Source organism: Camelus dromedarius, chromosome X (assembly GCF_036321535.1).
Source record: "Camelus dromedarius isolate mCamDro1 chromosome X, mCamDro1.pat, whole genome shotgun sequence".
Taxonomy (NCBI): Eukaryota; Metazoa; Chordata; class Mammalia; order Artiodactyla; family Camelidae; genus Camelus; species Camelus dromedarius.
The window spans coordinates 77,463,134-77,486,255 of NC_087472.1; the positions used below are offsets into that span (position 1 = coordinate 77,463,134).

At 50.0% G+C, this 23,122-nt stretch overlaps 1 protein-coding gene across 2 annotated transcripts; it reads left to right on the plus strand.

Annotated features, from left to right (window-relative positions):
- Positions 1-1,451: 1,451 nt before the first annotated feature.
- Positions 1,452-22,763, plus strand: GRIPAP1 (GRIP1 associated protein 1). 2 transcript variants are annotated; one of them, XM_031445248.2, is made up of 26 exons: positions 1,452-1,509; positions 3,589-3,655; positions 3,796-3,857; positions 4,854-4,880; positions 5,739-5,846; positions 8,612-8,762; positions 9,595-9,779; positions 9,968-10,015; positions 10,712-10,743; positions 10,847-10,894; positions 11,038-11,137; positions 12,445-12,522; positions 12,740-12,832; positions 13,588-13,722; positions 14,517-14,612; positions 14,803-15,015; positions 15,151-15,264; positions 16,046-16,123; positions 16,202-16,297; positions 16,422-16,478; positions 16,582-16,681; positions 18,294-18,424; positions 19,783-19,905; positions 20,049-20,142; positions 20,933-21,087; positions 22,146-22,763. In XM_031445248.2, the coding sequence occupies exons 1-26, from the start codon at positions 1,468-1,470 to the stop codon at positions 22,236-22,238; spliced, it is 2,526 nt and encodes an 841-aa protein (XP_031301108.1). In that variant the 5' UTR covers positions 1,452-1,467; the 3' UTR covers positions 22,239-22,763. The 2 variants fall into 2 exon arrangements, with proteins under 2 accessions (XP_031301108.1, XP_064339220.1); XM_064483150.1 differs by lacking the exons at positions 1,452-1,509; positions 3,589-3,655; positions 3,796-3,857; positions 4,854-4,880; positions 5,739-5,846 and adding an exon at positions 6,555-8,339.
- Positions 22,764-23,122: the final 359 nt, after the last annotated feature.

Here is a 23,122-nt window from a genome sequence, read left to right on the forward strand (position 1 = left end):
TGAATTTATGTTTTTAAAGTATATATACCTATAGAAAAATACACAAGTATAGTACTGTGTGTATACATGGATTAAAATACATATATGTATTTCCTAGCTCTGTACACTGAAAGGTACTGGAAACAATTACACTCTAGTACCAATGAACACTTTCTCAACTGGGGTTAAAAACGAATAATTTGAGTCTGAAGCATCTTGTAATGCCAGAAAGCAAGGAAATGCTTAAAAAAAATGATGGGGGCATGTCAAAGGGACACAAAAGTCAGCTTGAAGGAGCTCCCACTGACCAAATCTAGGACAATTTGAGCGTCAAGAGAAATAATGGTAGTGACTAATAATTCACTGAATAAGAACAGTTTGTACAGATACAAATACATACATGGGGAAGAGAAATCTCTTCCTCACAGTAGAACAGCAATTAACAAATATCAAAGGAATGTTGGTGTTCGAAAATCATCAGTGGATGCTGAAGTCAGTGGATGCTGAAGTTCAAAAATTTTACAAATATATATATAGAGAGAGAGAATGATACAGCAAAGGTGGCAAAATGTAAACAATTGATGAATGTACCATAGGGTACAGGGAATTTCCTTGTGCCATTCTTCTTTTTCTGTGCATTTAAATGGCATCAAAATTAACACCCCCACCAAAAAAAAAAAGGAAAAAAATAGGGAATATCCTATTACTGATACGTTGTCGCTAAACATGCCTTCTAATTTTTTTCTAAAACTACTGCTTGGGTGGCAGGGTTTGCACAGGTGGCTAGAAAGCACAAGTGAGGCTTATAGTGCATTTTAATACTGTATTTGAATGTTCCTGGTATTTCGCCATCCTGTTTTTGTTTTATTTTGTTTTGTTTTTTAAATGAAGCTTTTTCGTTTGATTCACTGGCATTCTTTCCTCTCAGGTATTTTAAATGCATCGTGGCTAGGCCCTTTACCTAACATGATGTACAGCATCATGTTAAAAAAAAAATCAGCGTCAAATCTTTAAAAAAAAAAAAACAAAAAAACGCCAAGGGCTTCACAGGAGGCGGGATTCCCTTTTCGGGTCACCCGGTAGAGGGCGGGAACAAGACCGGCGCAAAGCTTCCGCTTTCATTTCTACGGATAAGTCAACCATCCTCCTTAAAGGAGTACCGCGGAAGCGAGATTTTCCGTCGGCAAACACTTCCCTAGCGACGAGTCCACTCGTGACACAGGGATGTCACAGTGTCGCATCACAATGGGTATCCAAGGAGTGCTCAAAAGCCAGGTCAAATGACCTAGATTCTGGTAAAATATTAAATTGCAATTCATCTAACTTGTCAGTTCCCTTCCCTTCTCTCGGTTTCCAAAATGCTGGCCTTCCGGAGTAGACTCCTCCCCCTCTTTTCCTGCCTGGTGGTTTGGCCCGACCTTAATACTACTGACAGGCCGGACAAACTGCGTCTGCGCAGAACGCGGGCGGGGGGGTGGGGGGAGGAACATGGCGCAAGCTCTGTCTGAGGAGGAGTTTCAGCGGATGCAGGTGCCGCTCGCCAGGGAAAAGACCACCGGGCTAGGCGATGGGGGGGCGGGGAAGAGAGAGGTCGTGCCACGGGCTCTGAGCAGGCGTTGGTTAGGAAGTACCTTGCGTTTAAGGGGTTGGTCTGGAGAAGGGAAACTGAGGCTCGGAGTGGTGAGACTACTGGATTCCAAGATACCGTTGGCCTCTGTGAGGTTGGATTCTCGTAGCCTTGTGGGCCGAGGAGCTAGTCCGAGCGTGGGCAAAACCTCACTCAGACCTAGAGGGGATGAGACCTTTGGCCCTGTGCGGGGGACGATGATAATGTTGGGTTCTGAGGGAAGGAGATCATAAGAGGGCGAAACCATTTTGTTTGGAGAGGAAGGAAGCGGGTGTTGGGCCCTTTGCGTCACCGTGGGGGGAGCCCCGGAGAGGGCAATACCATTACCGGTGCAGGGGAACGTTTTTGTGGGAGATACCACTGTGCTAGAGGATTGGGGAAAGACCCCACATGTTGTCATTGTTTCCTGGGAGGTGGAGCTCCTGTGCGAGGGGTGGTAGCGGATGCCAGAAGAGGGCGGTACCGTTTGATGATGAGCGGTGATCCCATTAGGCCTGGGGTGAAGAAGGCCCTGAATGGGTAATACCATTAATCCTTGTTGGAGAGAGGACCAGAGGAGGGGAAAGAGTGATGCCTTGGACCGCGTGGAGGGGAGATCACCGGGCGGTGGGGAGGTACCCGGACTGCGTACTCTGACCACTTGATTTTTGGGGGAGGGACTCTGAGGTGGGATGAAAGGCCAGAGTGGGCCCTTGTCGAGAGAGCTCCTTACTGGGGAAAGACCACTGGGTTTTGTGTGTGGGGAGACTCTGAAGGGGGAACCCTGCATAGGGTCCTGTGGGAGGACAGGAGGAATTCCAAGCGAGGACAGGTAATCCATTGGTCCTTGAATGAAGGAAACCAGTTGTTGCTGTGTGAGGGACCCTGAGGGTAGAAGGGTTAGATAATTGACCCATAAAAGGGGAAGGCCCCTGTAACTTGTGCAAGGTATTCCAAGTGAGTAAGAGTAATTCAGTTGGCCCACCCAAGGCCTTTGGGAGGGGGGGGAACTCTGAAGGATATATGGCCATCCCATTGGATCATGACTGGGGAGATCTTGAGGGATGTAGGGGACCCTTGCATGAGGAAGATTGATTCCATTGGCCACGAGTGAAGGGAAAAACCATTGGTCTCTGATGAGTAGGGACTCTAAGTGTGTTCTAAGGGTGTTCCAATTGGATCAGGACTAGGGGAGACAGATCACTGGGTCTGGGAGAGGAGAGGGGCAGGAAAGAGTCTATAGAGGCCAAGCCCTCTCACCTTTAGCAGTCCATCCAGGGATGAAGGCTGGGGCCATGGAAGAGAGGGAAAGGTCCTGGTGGGTTAAAGGACCATGGTTCTGGGAAGAACTGGCCTCAGTGTCCTACAGGGCTGTTAGGTAGGGGTATGTTGTTTGGAATAGCCTGTATTTCACTTTCCCTCAGTTCTTGAAAGGGGTCTGGACATATTTTGAGAGCCTTGAGGGTGGGGACCCTGGATAGCCCCCTTGTACTCAGTGAAATTGATTAGGAGAATACCAGGCCCTCTTCCCTTGGGAAAAAGGGAGAAAGACAAGCCCCTGCCCCTTACTCCAACCAAGAGGATAGACAGCATTTCTGACAGAATACAGTCAAAACGGTGTTTCGTCTGTGATGAGGCCAGCCAGGATGGAGGTGGAATTTTATCCTGTGGGTCTGGAGAGTCATGGAACACACAAGAGCAAGAGCTGATGGGGTTCGTGTTCTGTCGTGGCCTAAGGGCATAGTGCATTGCAAGGAGAGTGACGGAGACAGCAGGGAGACCGTGAGGTGAGGCTGGCTGTGGTTAGAAGTAGAACTGAAGAAGATGGGACAGGCTGAGTGGCTGGCAGCTCATTTGGGATGCAGCAGGTACAGGTCTTAGGAGTGAGTAAAGAGGCATATGGAGGGCAGCATGGTCTGTGGGGCTCAGAGGGTGGGCTTCCTCATGGTGAGGGTCAGGGGCACATTCCTACCAAGTCATTTCCCTCTCTGCTTCTCCCTAAGGCTCAGCTCCTAGAACTCCGGACAGACAACTACCAGCTTTCAGATGAACTACGCAAGAATGGTGTTGGTAAGCCAAGAGGGTCTCATTAGATGGAGGTGGCTTTAGAGGATGGAGGCCAAGGGGGAAAAACAACCTGAGGCCTGGCAGGAAGACCTTTCAGCTCCTTACCACTGACTGAGGCTGACTCCCTGCTTTCCCCACGCCAGAACTCACCAGCCTTCGACAGAAGGTTGCCTACCTGGATAAGGAGTTCAGCAAAGCTCAGAAGGTACCTCCCTTCACCCACTTACCCACCTGTTTCCCTGTAGCCATGTGATTCATTCATCTGTCCAGTGAGCACCTACAATGAACCAGACCTAATGTTACAGACCGTCATTAGTCATTCAAAAATTTCTCATGGAAGTCTCCTTTGTTTGCTCATTTGATCTAATTCTGCTTAATTTATTGATTAATTTTAATTTACTTTTAATTCATTTTTAGTTGCAGTTACTCATTCTCATTCACTAATTTCTAACTAAACAATCAAATCCTATGGGTAAATGTGCCTTGAATCTGCCTCCTCTCCTCCACTCACACTCCTGCCTTGTGTTCCTACTCCCCATCCCTGTCCCGGTCCTGTTGGTAAAGTGACACTAAACCTACCTCTCAAACCCTTTGGAGATGAGAAGGTGTATAACCTGTTATGGCCCCTCCAGGCATTCAAGGCCTTCCTTTGTCTCTTTCTTCATCACTCTGTCCCCATTCATTGCACAAGGTTATACATAGTATGTTCTCCATAAATATTTGTTAAATGAAGGAATACAGAATGCAGAAGGTCTGGCAGTCAGAAAGCTGGGCTTCTCTTTGTAGAATGCTGATTCCCCAACCTGGCAATGCCCTCAGCTTTCCCAGCAGGGGAACAGCAGTTTCCACAGTGCATGGGAGGGACCCACATAGATGTGTTTGGACAGATGTAGCAATGAAGCCACAGTTTCTTATCCCGGAGACCCAGTGCATGAAGGGCTAAGTACTAAGACCCATAAACAGCCTCAAGAGCTTGGAGGAAAGGATGTAAGCAGGGTGCTTCTCACTCACCCACTCACTCACTCACTCCATCATTCCTGTGGGCTACAAATTGTGTAAATTCTGTGATTAAAGGCACCCCTATTCCCCCAATCTCTGTTGTCATTGTACCCCCTTGACACTTGCCTCAGCATCTCCATAACCTAGTGAGGGAGTCCATCTCTGTTCACCTTATCTCTCTTCCCACCCCTCTCACCTTTAGGCACTGAGCAAGAGCAAGAAAGCTCAGGTAAGGGGACCCATGGCGGGTGAATGTATCTAGGAGACTGTATCTTAGAGGGGATATTTCTGTATGCTGGGATCTCCTTGTACTGGCCTTTCTTTCTCTGTGTGTTCGCTTGCATCTGTGACTACCTCATTGCCATCTGTTGTCTCTGTTTTCCTGTTTTGTCTCTCACTCTGTGCCTCTCTCCCTGTGTCTTTCCTTCTTTTCTTTCTCTTTATTCTCCTCTGTGAGTCTCTCTCTGTCTCTGTCTTCCTGTTCCTCTTGGACTCTTGTTTCTCTCCCCAACCTTCTCTTTGTCTCTTTCCTACCTATTCTTATCTCTCTTTTTTCTTTCACTTTCTTTATCTCTCTCCCTGACTCCTTGTTTCTCTCTCCCCCATTCCTTTGTCTCTTTCTGACTCATTTCTTTCCCTGACACCCTCTTTCTCTTCTCTGTTCTATTCTCCTTATGTTGATCTGTCTGTTCCTATCTCTGTGTGTTCCTACCTTTTCTTTTTCACTTTTTCCCTCCCGATCCCTCCCTCCTTCCCTTTCTACCCCCTCTTTCCCCATCTCTCTCTACTTCCTTTCTCCCCTTTTTCTATATACCCCTCTCTTTCCTCCCAATCTCTCCACCCCCGTCCCTCTCTCCGTTCCCATCTTCCCTTCTTTCTACGCCTATGTCTCTGTCTCCATCCCGGTCTCCTCTTTTATCCCTCCTTGTATCTCTATTTCCCCCTGTATCTCCTGATTTCGCACATCTCATTCTCTGTACCCTGTGTTCTCCCCGCAATGTCATTTTCTCCCTCTCTCTGTTCCTTTGCCCTACCTCCCCATCCTTTCTGCCCTTGTTGGAGACCTGGCCCACATCTGCCACTGCAGGAAGTCGAGGGGCTGCTGAGTGAAAATGAGATGCTGCAGGCAAAGCTGCACAGCCAGGAGGAAGACTTCCGTTTGCAGAACAGCACGCTTATGGCCGAGTTCAGCAAGGTGCTGGTGCCCTGGATAGCTGAGGGGGGTCCAACGGGTAGGGGCCACCTGGGCTGAAACTGAAGGGCAGCTGAGGGTGGTTGGACAGAGGCTGGCCTGGACCACTGTCCATGGTGCTGAAACAGGGCCTGGCTCTCTGTTGGGGGTCAGCAATATGACAGATGGGGCCACCCATTGTGCTGGGATTAGAAGGCTGCAAGCCATGAAGTCAGCTGGTTCTTGACCAAGTCACTTTTCTTTGAGCTTCAAGTCTCCTTATGTATATCTGGGGGCTGATCCTATGGAGCCCCAGGATGTTGGGAGTCTTAGGTAAGATTCTTATGCTTAATATGGGATGGAAAGATGTTCAAGCTGCTTCCGTCTTCCTTCCCTTCATCTGACACGAGCCTGGGATTCTAGTTTTAAGAAATTTGTCCTGGATTGGATCATTCTGTCTTCTCACTGATTTTAGTGTCCTGGCTGTTTCTAAATCTGCTGGGCAGTTGGAGACATTATTTTTTGTTCCCTTACCTATCTTCTGTATCTATGGTCAATAATTTTCCAAGTTTTTGGTGTGTTTAAGGGAAAACAAAATCTCACAGCAACAAAACAATTATTTCTAAGCCTCTACCTAAGAATGTAGGGCTTAAGACCTTAAAAAATACAGCAAACCAAAATTACAACCTTTATGCAGGTACAATACCAGCAGAAATAATTTAGTAAGTAGTAAGTAAGAGCCAGAAGGGCCTAGATTAAACTCTTGGCTCTACCTTTTACTAACTGTGACCTTGAGCAAGTCACTTAACCTTCCTGTTTCTTAGTTTCCAAATGTTTAAAATGGAAATGATGATAATGACAGTACCTGCTTGTCAGGACTTTTGTGAGGATTGAATGGGTTGATGTCTATAAACCACTTAGAACACAGGATTGCACATGGTATCAACTATATAGGTGTCAGCTACTGATAGTATCCTTTTATTAATTCATTTTATCTTTAAAAGATTTCTGGACTATTTAAAAGTTTTATATCCATCCCATGGCCTTGCCCTGCCTCTGCCCTTACCAAACCTCTCACCTACTTGATTCCCACAGCCTCCTCACTGGTCTCCTCACTTCTAACTTCTTTTATCAGTCCAAGCCATAAAGGTTGTCCTGACCTGCAGGCCTTCCCACATCACTCCTTTAGACAGCACATCCCAGTGGGTCCTCCCCCCTGAAAGTTCAGAACCCCTAGTGTTCACATAACAGCTGACCTCATTGCCTCACTTCTCACTGCTTCCTGCCTCTGGCCTCGATGGTATCATGGTTCCTGCTGAGTGAGGCAGGGCCAGGTATTTCTTTATAAATCCAGCTTGTGTTTCTCAGCAGCTGCCCTGGGCTAGGCAGTGGGCTAGGTATAGAACCTCCTTCACACTCCCCCTCCTCATCCTGGAAGCTGGAAGTGCTCACAGAGAGACCTGAGTTCAAGGCCTGCCCCCACCACTTATTTATCAAGATATTTCAGCTCAGTTGTTCCTTCAGCAAATAATTATTGAGCTCCCATTATGTGCTCTGTGTTCTGGAAATAGTTGTGAGCACTATGAAATAGTACCCCCTCTTGGGTTGTTTATATTGTTGGGGTGGGACAGGGAAAAAGGTGATAACTTAGTTAACAAATGCTAGTAGCACTGATAGCTGACAGTTACGTAGTGTTTACTGTGTGCCAGGTCCTGTTTGATGTGCTTTACATTATTCAGTCATTTAATTCTCACACAAGCCGATGAGATACCATTACTATCCCTATTCAACAGATGAGGAAAATGGAGCCCCAGAGAGATGAAGTAATTTGTGCCAAGGTCACATGGCTAGTAAATGGCAGAGTTGAAATTCACATCCAAGCGTCTGGCTTCAGAATATGCTTGTGACCCTATGTTACAAAATAAAATTTAATTGTGAATCACAATTTATGATTTAAAAATTTTCAGAGATTGGAGAAATTAAAAACATATTATGTAAATTTAATTGTGATTCATGTGAGGTAAAAAAGAAATGAACTAAATACTGTGCTAGAGAGTATTGAAATTTCTGTGCTGGGGGATGCTATTTGAAAGGTGACATTTGAGCAGAGCACTGAAGGATGCAAAGAAGCCAGTCATGTGAAGAACTAGATGAAAAGAATAGTATTCTGGATAGGAAATATCCCAGGTAATAAAATAAAAATTCTCTGTGGGCCTCAGTATTTTCATCTGAAATTGGGGGCAAAGGATCTTGTAGGTCTGCTGGGAGAACTGTGTTTTAGCCAGGAGTTGAACAAGGGGCTGGCTTAGTTTTATTTGCATTGTACACCTCTCCAAGGGCTGACGATAGGGAGCTGTGGGCAGTGCTGACCCTGGAAATGCTCTGAAAGCTGTCTGTGGTGCCTCGGCTCCCAGACACAGACCCCTTCACAGAAGAGGGCTGGCGGTGGGGCTATCCGTGATGCTGACATCTTGGACCAGCGACTTCCAGAGGAGCCCGAGGTCTTGGATTGCGAATGTGAGGTTGGGAGTGGGCAAGCGGAAAATTGTTCTCCGTATTCTCAATCTTCCGTGACTGTCACTTAACAGATGTGTGAATTTGAGGTTGCTTAACATCTGTGCCTCAGTGTCCTTATCTGTGAAGTGGGGTTAATGAATAACGAGAGCCTCTATCACAGGGGCATTATGGGAATTAAATGAATTGTAAAGTGCATGGACCAAGTGCTCTGTGTATTTCAGCAAATGTTCTGATTCTCTGCTTTTCTGCTACCTTGTTTATCCTCTGCTCAGCTCTGCAGCCAGATGGAGCAGCTGGAGCGGGAGAACCAGCAACTGAAGGATGGGGCTGCCGGTGCAGGGGCTGCCCAAGCCGGGAGCCTTGTGGATGGGGAGCTGCTGAGACTGCAGGCAGAGAACACAGCCTTGCAGAAGAATGTGGCAGGTGCATGGAGGCCCTCTCGGGAATATGGGGATCTAGGGGCTTGAGTAGGATGTTGTTCTTCCGGGGGAAGGGGAAAGGCTTCGGAATCAGGCTTGGCCCTGCCATGAACCAGTGTATGACTTTGGACAAGCCATTTCACCTCTCTGAGCCAAAGCTTCATCGTCTGCAAAGTGTGTAGTGACGTCTACCACCTGGAAGATCATAGCAGAGTTAAGAGGTTAGGTATCTTTCTGAGTTTAGTTGGGTGCCTGGTACCTAGCAAATGTTACAGATGAGCTGATTGAACTCCTCAGAGAGGAAATGTTTGCTAAATGGTGAAAGTGAATGAAAGAGTGTTAGGAAGATTCTGAGCCCAGGTTGTCAGTGGGGTCTGAGATGAAAGCTGAAAGAAAGCTTGGTAGGGTGTGGACATGTCTTGATGTGTGGACCTTTGGAGAGCAGCTCGGGCTTGTGGGGTGGTGGGTAGTAGTTTGGTGATTAGGAGGGAGATTTTGTAGAATGTGCCTGGGGATTAGAGGTTGTAGGAGGATTCAGCAGTAAGTGGAGGATGGTGGGCGGCACCTTGGTGAGCTGTGGGCAGGGTTTCAGGATAGAGGGCGGGCTTGGCAACTCGCTTGGACTGATGTGATGATAGACAGGATTTCCATGGTTGGTGAGGCTTAAAAGGTTTGTGAGAGGTGGGGTCTGAACCTTTGTTTTGTAGGCTTGTGGCCACCTGGGGCAGGGTTTCTGCTACCTAAGGTGTCGAAGGCCAGTTCTCCCTCTATTTGAGGCCTGTCAGGGGTCTTCAGAGACTACCTCATCCATCATATGTCTCTGTTCTACCCACCAGCCCTGCAGGAGCGCTATGAGAAAGAGGCTGGGAGGCCCCCAGCTGCCATTGAGGGTCAAGGGGACCCCCCGAGGAGCCCAGCTCCCCCTGTCCTGGCCCCCATGCCATTGGCAGAAGTGGAGCTGAAATGGGAAATGGAGAAGGAGGAAAAGAGATTGCTCTGGGAACAACTGCAAGGCTTGGAGGTGAATCTGGGTCTGTTGGGGCTGGGGTGCCAGGAGGCAGACAGATGTCCTAGCTCTGCCTGTGGTCCCACGAAGATCTCTATGACATCACCATCTCGAGGGCTGATGGATTAGGGAGGGCAGGGGGAGGCACAGGCCTTACCTTCCCCCTTGCTGATAACAGCTCCCTCCCTCATCCTTCCCAGCAGACCCTGAAGCAGGCTGAAACATCCAGGCTGCAGGAAGAACTTGCTAAGGTGGGGCTGCTGAGCTTTCCCTGGACTTTGCCCTACCCACTCCCCACCCGCCATGCTTCCCCTGGCAGGGCAAAAGGGGCAGATTACCCCCTCAAAGCCTCAGTTTCCTCATCTGTGAGATGTGGAGAGACTCACATGTATGTCTAAGGTTTGCTTTCAATATGAAATGGGCTACTGTGTTCCCTCTATGTCTTGTGCATGGCAGGCCCCATCCCTTCCTTCTGTGTCTTCCCAGTTCTGCTTGTTCATTTATCCATCCTTCCATCCAAACACTTATAGACTGCCAGCTCTTATCTTAGGAACTGGAGACCCAGTGGTGAGGCAGTCAGTCATAATCCTGCTTTCCAGGCCTCCCAGCCTAGCCATTCTACGATGTGGCCATTGGTCAATAAATTGGGGGCATAAACACTGGGCTTTGGAGCCTGAGGACACTGGATTGAGATCACGATGTTGCTGCCAACTCAACTGGCTGCGCAACCAAATTACATATCCCTTCTAAGATTCAGTTTCCCCATTTGTAAAACCAGTAGTGCTTGCTTCTCAGGACTGTTTTGAGGATTCCACAAGATAACATAAGTAAACTCCAGCTTCCAATAAGGACTTAGTAGGAAGTATCTATAAAAACAGTTTATTTTTGTCTGTATTAATACTGTTCTCATTGTTATCACTTGTTTGTACCTCTTTCCCCCACCCCAGCTCTCCGAGAAACTGAAAAAGAAACAAGAAAGGTAAATTTCTTTTCTTCCAGGGGCGGGGGGAGGGTCTTTGGGGGACCAGGGAGGGGATTGACCTGTGGAACTGACCCAAATATGTCTGTCTGTCTGTGCCCAGTTTTTGCCGTCTGCAGACAGAAAAGGAGACACTATTCAATGACAGCCGGTAATGACCAGGATTGGGGATATTGGTGGACAATGGGGCATTGCCCAGCAGGATTAACCGAAGACCACAGGGGCAGAGCTGGGAGAATGGGCCTCAGGCTATGGTCAATGTGCCCCTCCCCTCCCCCTGCCAATCACTCCCAGGAACAAGATTGAGGAGTTACAACAACGGAAGGAAGCTGATCTCAAAGCCCAGTTGGCTCGAACTCAGAAGCTGCAGCAGGAACTCGAGGCTGCCAATCAGGTGAGGGACTGAGTTCTGAGATCACTGGAATAGGGGCAGGGCTGGGAGTCTGGGGAGCTCTGAGGTCTATAGAGGCTAGTTGGAGAGTCTGATATTTCTCATGTTGGAAATACAGGGACTGGAGGGCTCCTGGGTCCCCCAGAAGCTAGGAAAATGGGAACTAGGGAGCCCAGAGAACCCTATGAGTTGGGCTAGGAATGTCTGTATGAATGAAAGATCTCAGGGGGAGCTGAGGACTTGGGGGCTATGTGTCACAAGTTTGGATGAATCTGAAACTCCGGGGGACTAGAGACAGGAGTCTAGAGAAATCTGTGGTCACTGCACTGGGATCAGGATTTGGAGTGAGTCTGAACTCCGTGGAGGTTGGGTGACTTTGAGACCTATGGCAGCTGGGTAGATATAAGACTTTCACGAGTGAGACAGTTGGACCTGGAAGCTGAGTACATTTGAGACCCTAGGGCTTAGGGGCTAGTTTGGGTCTTGAGAGGCCTGGGAAGTTAGATAACATGGGCTGGTTGCTCCTGAGATCACTGGGGGCTATCAATAAAAAAGTGGTGAGTCTGAGACATCCAGAGATGGAGCAAAAGTCTAGACGGGTCTGAGGCTACTAAGGGTTGAGGGCTGGGTGACTTTAAAGCCTCCAGGCTTCCCCCTAGAGTGTGTGAGTCTGAGGCCCCTTGGCTTGGGGGATATGGTGGCTTGTGGGTCTAAGGCCCCAAGGAGCTGGGGACAGAAGTCTCGAGTAAAGCTGGATCTAAATTATGTGGGTTTGAAGATTCCCAGACACTGGGGACAGGAGTGGCAGGTGAGACATTTGTCTGAGCCCTCATTAGGAGCTGGAAACTACGCAATTGTATGAGTCTGAAACCTGTGGGGTCTGGGGCTGTGAGTTTGGATAGGGTCTGAGACTCTTGGGAACTAGGGACATGGGGATTGTGTGTATCTTAAAACCCCTGGGGGTTGGGGTCAGGGGCTGGGTAAAGCTGTAGTCCCAGGGGTTTGAGTGTGTCTGAGAATCCTGGGGCCTCTGAGCTGGAATCTGAGTGAGTGTGAGATCTTATGAATGGGGGCTGAGTGAGACCCAGGAGTCTAGGTGTTTTCTGAGATGCTTAGAGCTGGGCTACAGGGGTGTTTGAGGCCCCTGGGGGTAAGGACCTGGAGTCTGAGGTCTCTGATGGCTGGGTAGCCCAAGACCCTCAAGTGCTGGCCACATGCTGCCAGGTAGTCAAAGAGGGAGTCTGTGTGGTTATATGTACCCCGGGGGAGACTGAGGTCTGGAATGGGTTCCCCGGACCTGGTCCCCACAGAGCTTGGCAGAGCTGAGAGATCAGCGGCAGGGGGAGCGCCTGGAACATGCGGCAGCTCTGCGAGCCCTACAAGATCAGGTACGTTGTGCTGAGCAGGCTCAGGGAGGTGGGGTCGGGGTGAGGGTGCGGGCAGCCTCAGTGGGTATTGTACAGCAGACAAGGCCCCAGCGGTCCTGCTTCCTCCGGTCGTGGTTCTTGTGTGTGTGTGTGTGTGTGTCCTTTTCTTTCTTGGCTGTGGGTAGGTCCTGTCCTCCTGTTGTGGCCCCACTCTAACTTGCTGTGGGGATGGGGTCAGGTGTCCATCCAGAGTGCGGATGCGCAGGAACAAGTGGAAGGACTTTTGGCTGAGAACAATGCCTTGAGGACTAGCCTGGCTGCCCTGGAGCAGGTACAGGACACATGGGAGCCCACACTGACCTCTCTGCACTTCCCCGTCTCCCTGTGCTTCTGATCCACATTGGGGCAGGGTCATCTGGGCCTCATGCTGTTCTCCTGCCTCTGTTTCTGTTTCATTGTCAGCTTTTCCTTCCTACTGACTTCCACCCCTCTTCTCTCTGGTCATCCATCCTTGCTTTTCTAGCATTCTAGTTTCTCTCCAGTAAAGTACAAGAAGGGTACTAATCTTAAGTGTACACTCAGTGAATCATCTGTCTGTCTGTCTGTCTGTCTGTCTATCTCCATATGGCCACCACCCAGATGAAGATATAGAGCATTTTAGGTACCCCAGACAGTCCCTTTTATCCCTTCTCAATCAGTACTTCCCCAGAAGTAACCACTCTTCTGAACTTTGGCAACAGAGATTAGTTTTGCTTGTTCTTTAACTTCATATAAGTGTAATCAGACACCCAGTCTTATGTCTGGCTTCTTTCCTGCAGCATTCTGTCTGTGAGGTGTATCCATATGTAGCACTGATCTGTTCTGCTATTTCTGTGTAGCATTTCATTGTATGAATATACCACATTTATCCAATCCCCTGTTGATATCTTCCTCTCACTGCTTTCCTCTTGAAATTCTTTTCTCTCTCCTCCTGGCTCTCTTTCCACCTCACTTCCTGTCTCCCTGGACTGGGAGGCTCATCCCCTGTGACTGGCTCCTGAAGCACCGTTCACTCTCTCCACTTCCCATCACCACTTCTCTCTCCAGATCCAAACAACAAAGACCCAAGAGCTGAATATGCTCCGAGAACAGACGGCTGGGCTGACAGCTGAGTTGCAGCAGCGGCAGACTGAGTATGAGGACCTCATGGGACAGAAAGATGACCTCAACTCCCAGCTCCAGGTGACACCTCTGGCTCTGACCTGTCTTCTCTTAGTTCCTTAGTGCTGGCTCAGTAGAGTGTCCCACAAGGTGTGGTGGGAAGACTATGGAGTCAGGTGGACCTGGGTTCTGGTCTGACTCTGGAACTTTCTAGAACCTGTGTGTCCTAGACCAAGTCGTTTCACTTCTCTGAGACTGAGTCTCTTCAGTTAGTTAGGATCGCCATTCTGATTCAGGAATAGAAACAAGAATAACAGTGGTTTCTACTAAATAAGATAGGAGTGTAGTTCTCCCTCATGTCCTGGTAGGTTTTCTAGAGATGGAGTGGTGGCTTTCCAATTACCAATGGCCCAGGTTCCTTCTGCATTGCTGTTTTGCCACCTTCAACACATGACTTCTATCTTGGTATCAAAGATGCTTGTTCAAGTTCCCCTACCATCATGTTTGCATTTTGTCTGGAAGGAAGGCGGAAAGGGGCAAGGACCCAGCATGCCTCTTTCCTTTATAAGCATAACCTAAATTATACTCACCACTTCTGCTTACAGAAATTAATCCCCTGGCCACACCTGACTGCAAGGGAGGCAGGGAAACGTCAGCTAGAAGACCGTGAGCCCACCTATGAAGTCCAATGCTAAGGAAAGAGGGAAGAATGAATACTGGGGAGCTAGCAGTCTCTGCCAAGTTTCTCATCTAAAAAGAGAGAGAACATCCCCCACTTTACCAGTGTTAAGGGAGATGTTCTAGCAGAAGTGCCCTGGGTGACCAGCACCTCCTAGGGGCTCTTTATCAACCTCACCCCTTTGTCCCCACATTAGGAGTCATTGCGGGCCAATAGTCGGCTGCTGGAACAACTTCAGGAAGTTGGGCAGGAGAAGGAGCAATTGACCCAGGAACTACAGGAGGCTCGGAAGGTGCGCAGCATCGGGTGGGGAGGCCCAGTGATGTGGGCAAACCCGTGGGAATGAGAGGGACAGAAAGTGATCAGTTCCGTGAGGATGAGTGAATGACATACCTGTTCATTGGGGACGGGGAGGAGGTGGACTTTGGCTCTAGGGGAGGAGATTGACTGACACCCTCCTGCCCCACCCTCCTTGGCGCCAGAGTGCTGAGAAGCGGAAGGCCATGCTGGATGAGCTAGCCATGGAGACGCTGCAGGAGAAGTCCCAGCACAAGGAGGAGCTGGGAGCGGTCCGACTACGGCATGAGAAGGAGGTGCTGGGGGTGCGTGCCCGCTATGAGCGGGAGCTCCGCGAGCTGCACGAAGACAAGAAGCGGCAGGAGGAGGAGCTCCGGGGGCAGATCCGCGAGGAGAAGGTGGGTGGGTAGACGATGAGACCCTCCCTTCTTCCTCTAAAACCTGGGGAGCGCAGTGTTGCTGACAGGCCAGGGGACGGTGTGGGCCTGGCGCCTGCTCCTTCACCTGCCCGGTGATGGTCTGCCCTCTCACAGGCCCGAACGCGGGAGCTGGAGAATCTCCAGCAGACGGTGGAGGAACTTCAGGCTCAGGTACACTCTATGGATGGAGCCAAGGGCTGGTTCGAACGGCGCTTGAAGGAGGCTGAGGTGAGTGGGTGCCCAGTCAGCTGCAGAGGCTGGTTGAGGGGTACCCGTGCCAAACCAGGAGACCGGGAGTGGTTAGGCCCTGGCACTTTCTGAGATGCTCTGGACTTGGGCATCCCCACAGCGCCCCCTGGCTCAACAGCAGCCCTCTGGAGGGCATCAGGGCACGGCCATCAGTAGGGCAGAATGTCAGATGTACAAATTTGAAAAGACACCTCTTCCTTCTGAAACTACTTCTGTCGGGAAATTACTGTAATTTGCTGATTTTGTTCGAACAAGAATTTTTACTACCTTTTTCTGGAAAACTCATGGTAATACATAAGAGGCAGTGTCACAGAGTAGTGAAGAGCATAGATGCTGGAGCCAGTTGTTTGCCTGGGTTTGAATCCTGGCTGGGCTGCTTTCTAGCTGTGTGACCTTGGGCAAGGTATCTACTTCTCTGTGCCCCGTTTTTGTCATCTGTGAAAAAGGGATAACAATGATACCTGCTGCCTCGGTATTATGGGAGGGTTATGCAAAATGAGTTAATGTGTAGAAATTCCCTACAACCTTCCTGGCATGCAGTAAGCGCTATGTTAACGTTTCATTAAATAAAAATGTAAATGCAAATGTTGGTTTTAGATGTGAATGGCCCAGCCCTAGATGTGACATATCTGAGTATGCGGTGTTCCCTGCAGGATTGTTTTCTCTGCATACCCAGGGGCCCCGCTGCTATCCCTCACACCCCTCTATGGGCGTGATGTCCTCTGGGGGGCTGTGGCCAGACCTGGGACTTGTCTTGTAGGACTCTCTGCAGCAGCAGCAGCAGGAACAAGAGGAAGCCCTCAAGCAGTGTCGGGAGCAGCATGCCAGAGAGCTGAAGGTGCCTAGTGCATGATGGTGCTCCTCTCTGGTGGGAGGACTGAGGTTTCCCAAGCCTGAGCTGCCCTCTGCTTTGCAGAGCAAGGAGGAGGAGCTGCAGGGTGTGCGGGATCAGCTCCAGCAGGTCCAGGAGGAGCGGGACTGCCATCTGAAGACCATCAGCAGCCTGAAGCAGGTCAGTGGTCCCTCCTGGTCCCTCGACACACCCCGGGCCTCAGCTTGCAGTAATGGGGCAGGGAGGGAGCACACAGCATGCGGCCATTCCGGCACCCACCAGCTGTGCTTTCTCCACCCCACAGGAGGTGAAGGACACAGTGGATGGGCAGCGAATCCTGGAGAAGAAGGGCAGTGCTGCGGTATGATGGGGAGGTGTCTGAGCATGGCCCCCTCCTGACCTGCCGCCCCTGCCACCTGTGGGCCCACTGGGCCTCAGCCCCCTCTTTTCCCCATTCCCCACAGCTCAAGGACCTCAAACGGCAGCTGCACCTGGAGCGGAAACGGGCAGATAAGCTGCAGGAGCGGCTGCAGGACATCCTCACCAACAGCAAGAGCCGCTCAGGTGAGGGGCCGGGATGGCAGAGCTTGGGCCTGAAGGCTGGGGCTGCTTCCTGTACTTCACTCTGCAGGGCACTCCTGTGTCTTCTGTCCCTCTTGAACCTGGTCTGTCTCCTACCCTTTCTCTGCGCCTGTTCCTCCTCTGTTTCTGTCTCTCTCTGCATTGTCTGTGTCTCTCTCTCCTTCTTGCTGTGTCTCTCCTCTGTTCCTGTCTGTCTCTGCCTCCTCATGTCATCTCTCTGTATCTGCCTTTCCCTCCCCACTTTCTCTCTCTAGTTCTCTCCTTTTCTCCTCCTGCCTTTTTCCCCTCTCTGTTCCTTTATCTCTGTCTCTCTATTTCTGTCTCTCCTCTCTCATCTGTCTGTCTGTGTCTCTGTCTCCCCACTATCTCTCATATACTCCCACACCTTACCCAGTGTCTCTAAATCTCTTGTATCCATTCTCTCATTCTATAAATTTGGACTGAGCCCTCACACTCATATCCAGGGTCCCTGATAGGAAGTCCCCACTGAGTCTCCGCTGTCCAGAAGCTCCCTGTTGAGCTAGGGAGACAGGCTTACAATCAGGCAGCAACACTAATCGTTATGCAGCTAAGATCCATGTTATTTCTGCCACTTAAGGCAGAAGACACAACAGAAAAACCAGAGTTGCCTTGGACTTTTTTTTTTAGAAAGAAGTGGCCTACAAATATGTTTAAATAAATAAGATGCAGTGCTGACTCTGCTGCTGAGTACTAGTAAATAAATTTAGCAAGTTTGCAGAATGTGAGATTAATATACAATAATCAATTGTATTAAGAAACAATTGGACATTGAAATTTAAAAAGTGTATCATAAGCTCAGGGAGAACTTGCTCCCTGTCCTCCCACAGCCATCCTGCTCTTGCTGGAGATCCTTGGCTCGTGGTGTCAGTCCCTTGTCCTTGACACCCCGAAGCAGCTGTAAGAGCAGAGGCCCAAGCTTAGTAGCTGTGTTTTAAGTGACCTGGCAAAAACGGGTGTATCTCTCACCAAATCAGTGTCTCTTTGAAGCTCTTAGTCTCCTGAAGTTACCTCTCTTTATAAAGGACGACTTTTATTTCTGTTCTGTTACAGATCAGTGTACAAACAGATTCAAGCTGTGTTCCCTACATTCTGTTCATCCATTAGATGAAATTCAGATTTCAGTGCATGGCTACGAGTCTGTCACCATCTTTTCTCTCTGTCTCTGCTCCGACCTGTGTCCTTAGCCAGGGTCTCTGTTTTCCTCTATCATCTGCTCTGGCTTACTGTCTCTCTGGGGTCTTCTCTCTGCCCGTGGGGTCCCCATGTGCCCTCTCCAGCTGTCTGTACCCTGAGTCTGAATGCATACGCTGCTTTATGCCTCTGTGCGTCCGCCTCGCCATCTTTCTCCCCTCCTTCACCTTTGTTTCGCTTCTGATGTATTTGCCTAGAGAGGCAGCTCCTTTTTCTGTTTCTGCCTCTCCCTACCCTACTGTCTGCTTCCGCTGCTCCCCACGCCCGAGTGTTTCTTTGCCTCTCTCCATCTCTGTCAAATCTATTTCTGCTTCTTCCTGCCAGTCTCTGCCCTGGGACCCTGGGGGATTGGGGCTCAGGTTTCTCTTCGCTCTCTGCCCAGGGCTCGAGGAGCTGGTTCTCTCAGAGATGAACTCACCAAGCCGGACCCAGACTGGGGACAGCAGTAGCGTCTCCTCCTTCAGCTACCGCGAGATCTTGCGGGAGAAGGAGAGCTCAACTGTTCCGGCCAGGGTAAGGGGCAAGGAAGAGCCTACAGCCTCAGCTTCTCCCCAGATTCTGGGCCCTCCTTTTTCCCTCCCCTGCAACCATCTTCTACTCTGGGCCCAGCACACATTTTCTTGTCTACTTTTCCTCAAACTCACCAACTTGGATTCAGATTGCTAAATGGGGGATGGACAGATTATTCTCTCTGGCCCTCAGTTTCATCATCTGTGGGCTAATTCCACCTTTCCTGGTGCCACAAAATATGTAGGAGGTCCTTGTTTCCAACTCATAGTTATCACTTCTTTTTTTTTTTAATTGATGTATAATCAGTTACAGTGTGTCAATTTCTGGTGTACCAGCACAATGTCACAGTCATGCATATACATACACAACATTCATTTTCATACAATTATCACTTATTATTATTATTGTCTGTCATGTCAGCCTCCTTGCCAGATGCTTTTATCTGGAAATAACGTTTTTATCATTCTCTAAGTAGTATGTATGCATTGTAGAATAATGTAAAAAATGGGGGGAGGGTATAGCTCAAGTGGTAGAGCGCATGCTTAGCATGCAGGAGGTCCTGAGTTCAATCCCCAGTGCCTCCTCCAAAAATAAATAAGTAAACCTAATTACCTCCCCCTCCAAAAAATAAGTAAAAAACACAAACAACAATTTTAAAAAAATCCAAAGAATCGCATCTTTACCATCCAGAGATCACCACTTTAAACCCTTAGTTCCTACTCTTCTTGACCTCTCTCTCTTTTTTAAAACCTAAATATGATTATAAGTAATTTGGTTTTGTTCAGCTGATCTCTGCCCTCCCAATTTGATCAATTTTCATCTTATCTACTACTTTGACTTCAATCAGATTTCTCTAGTTGGTCCCCAAATGTCCTTTATTGCTGGTTATGTGAAAACCAACAATCAATCTCAGAGCACATTTGTTGCTTCTGGTTGCTTTATGTCCCTTAAGTCCCTTAAGTTTCTTTAATCTAGTCCCTTTTTTTCCTAACACCAACCTGTAGAAGAGACCAGCCCAGCTGAACTGCAGAAAGTGTCCCACCTTCTGGATTTTCCTGTTGGCTTCCTAGTGGTATCATTTAGCTTGTTCCTCTCTCCCCTAGTTTTTCTGTCAGCTGGAAGTTAGAGCTCATTTGTTGCAGGTTCTCTCTTCATCGCCTCAATCAGGCTATGGGCTATGATGTGGTGCTTCCTGTCTCCTCCTTTAGGCAAAAGGGGACCCAGAGTCTCTGAGAGTACTGAGACTTATCCACAGCCCCAGTTGCAAAGCCTGCCCCTAGCTTGGCTCTCCTTGGCCCCTGATCCTATCTGGGGGGTGGGTGCTGAACCAGGGCTGGCCTCTCCCTTCTTCTTCCCTGCAGTCCTTATCCAGCAGCCCTCAGGCCCAGCCCCCGCGGCCAGCAGAGCTGTCGGATGAGGAAGTGGCTGAGCTCTTTCAGCGCCTGGCAGAGACGCAGCAGGAGAAATGGATGCTGGAGGAGAAGGTGCCGTCTGCCTACATGTCCCCGCTTGGCGAGGAGGCCGGGGTGGCAGAAGGGGGTGTTGACGGGGAGTGCCTTGTCTGGCCCCTCCTCGTGTGTGAACACACCCTGTTAAGGGGTCTGAGGTGAGCTGGGCCACCCTGCAGGTGAAGCACCTGGAGGTGAGCAGCGCGTCCATGGCGGAGGACCTCTGCCGAAAGAGTGCCATCATTGAGACCTACGTCATGGACAGCCGGATCGGTCAGTGCCCCCTCCCCAGCCCCTCACCTGCCCCCTTCTCCCCCACCGTCCAGAGCTGTGGCTTCTCCTCTCCTCCCAGAACTCAGCAAAGCTACTGATGAGACCACAGCCCGTGGAGGGGAGAGCCGGGCAGGCCGGTACCTGTGTGTCCTCCTCTGTTCCGGCTCTTGGCTCCTCCCTCCTCTCTGGGTCTCTGTCCTCTCTCCCCTCTTCTTTCTCTAGTGCTCCTCTGCCCTTCTCATTATCCTTTCTCCTCCCTCTCCTCTGCTCCCTCTCCCTTCTCTTCTTTCTGCCCCATCCCCCCTTCTTCTTGTCTCACTGTTCCTCCTCCCTGTCTAGGTGGTTCCATGTCTGGGAAATTTCATCCTCTGTATGTGTATCCCTTTTAGGGTCCTTCTCTCCTCTCCGCTCTCCATCCCCCTTCCTTCCCCGCCCCCATCTTTGTTTCCTTTGTTCCTTTCTCTCAAACCTTCTCCTCTCCCTGCTTTGTCCTTATTAGTCAGAATAATACCAGTTAGCACATGCTGAGAGTTGCCTGTGTGCCCTGTGCCTCTCAGGTGGTTGTATCCATTTCTCTAGCTCCATGAGTTAGTTCTCATCCCCGTTTCTTAGGGCCGCACAGCTAGTAAGCAAAGCCAGGTCTCACAGGGCAAAGCCTCCGTCCCCTACATTAGTAGCTTCTCCCCCTACTTTTCTCCCCTACTCCCCGTTTCCCTCTTTTCTGCTCTGTCTCTGTCCGTCACTCCTCGGGCTCGGCCGAGGGGGTGGTTCTCAGCCTGGGCCCTTGCAGATGTGTCTGTGGCAGCAGGCCACACAGACCGCAGCGGGCTGGGCAGCGTCCTGAGAGACCTAGTGAAGCCAGGCGACGAGAACCTTCGGGAGATGAACAAGAAGCTACAGAACATGCTGGAGGAGCAGCTCACCAAGAATATGCACTTGCACAAGGCAAGTGTGGCCTAGTAGCCTCCCCCTTTGTGCGTCCAGCCACACGGCCCCTGGGTCATCTGCCAGATCCCCCTACCAACCCATTCAGCCCCATCTTCCCATCCTCCAGTCAACTTACTCACTCTTACTTTAGTCTTTCACTCTCCCCTCTGTCCCTGCATCCATCTGCTCCTCCATTCCTACACACGTTCACCCACTCTCCCACCAATCCACCCTACTTTTGCCCATCTGCCCCCCGACCCATCTGATCATCTGCTTGTCTTTTTTAAAATTTTTTTTATGGTGGGGGGAGGGAAGTAGTTAGGTTTGTTTGTTTTATCTATCTATCTATTTCTTTATTTTTAATGGAGGTACTGGGGATTGAACCCGGGACCTTGTACATGCTAGGCATGTGCTCTACTGCTGAGCTATACCCTCCCCCCCATCTACCTGTGTCTTTGCACCCATTTCCACTCTTTCCTACCTGCTCATCAGTCACCCCTCGTCTTACCTTTTACCCTCCCATCACCCAGCGACCTCCCTGCCTCCTGTTGCCCTCCAGCTGTTCTCTGAACAGTTCATTTGCCCACTTATTTGCCTACCATGGATTCCCCAGGCATCCACCCACACATCCACTCACCCATCCTGCCACCCAAGTATTTCCCCATCTTTGGGCAAGTCAGAAAGGGTGCAAATCCGACCCCTGCCTCTGAAGAGCAAGCTCAGCATTTAATAGACAAGAAGGTGGTGAGGGTGGAGGTCGTATTCTCCAGCCTCTCCATGCCTAGTAGGTGCTCCACTTCTGTGTCTGTATCCCTAGCTCTGGACGTTCCTCACCCCCCTACACACCACCTTTTCTGAGCCCAGCACACACACTCTGGACGTTCCTCACCACACCACACACACCTTTTCTGAGCCCAGCCTGCTGCTGGGGGCTCCGTGAGCTTCTCCAGATACCTTCCTGTCACAGGCTAGCCATAGCTGGGCATTGATGGGATGAGCAGGATGACACCCTAGGCTTGGTGAGGGATTTCCCCCTGCTGCCTTCTCTGACCCCTGATGGCTCATTTATTTCCTAGGACATGGAAGTTCTGTCCCAGGAAATTGTGCGGCTCAGCAAGGAGTGCGTGGGGTCCCCTGACCCGGACCTAGAACCGGGAGAAGCCAGCTAAAGACCTGCAGGCTGCACCCACTCCCTCCCCTCCCCACTCCTCAAGACACCATTCCTTTGGCCTGTGGTGGGAAAGTGGGGGCCGGCGCCAAAATCAGATAGGTCAGGAAACAGGACATTAAAGGGGTTGGAGGCCTGATGGCTGGTGTTCGTGACCCTGTCTTAGGGCCGAGGCCCCTGGGGAGTGGGGAATCCTGAGGGGAGGGACAGGGATTTCTCCTCCTTTTTTGGCCCTGGCTCCCAGGGGCCTTTGCCTTCATCTCTGCATGAGCTCTCCCTCCCAGAGACCAACTCTTTTTTATTTTATTTTATTTTTTAATTTATGTCTGGAAGCCTGGCTACTCTGCATTTGGGTTTGGGGATGTTGGGTGGGGCGTGGTCCATGTTCAGCGTTCTAGCAACGTGTGTGTGTGTGTGTGTGTGTGTGTGTGTGTGTGTGTGTGTGTGTGTGTGTGTGTGTGTGTGTGTGTGTGTGTAAAGGCTATGCAGCCAAAATACCATCTGGCCAGACGGGCCCACCCACTGACTGTCTGCTCTCATTCTTTCCAACCATGAGGGATGTGCTGGGGGTGGGGAGGTTACACCATTGGAATGGGGAGGGAGGTCTCTGGCATGAGGAAGGTGGTCTCTGGCTGCGACTTTACTCCTCTTCCGCGACGCCCCCTCACCCAGCCCTGTCTCCAGTTACTGCTGACCAGCCTCTGAAACTGAGTGGAGCAGAAATATCTGTAGATATGTATGTGAGTGGATGTGTATGGGGTGTGGGTGTGGATGAGTAGACAGATCGGGGGATGGATAAGTGGTTGGATGGACTGATGGATAAGTAAGTAGAAGGTTGCATGGATCGATGATGGATAGGTTGGGAAATTAATGGACAGATGGATG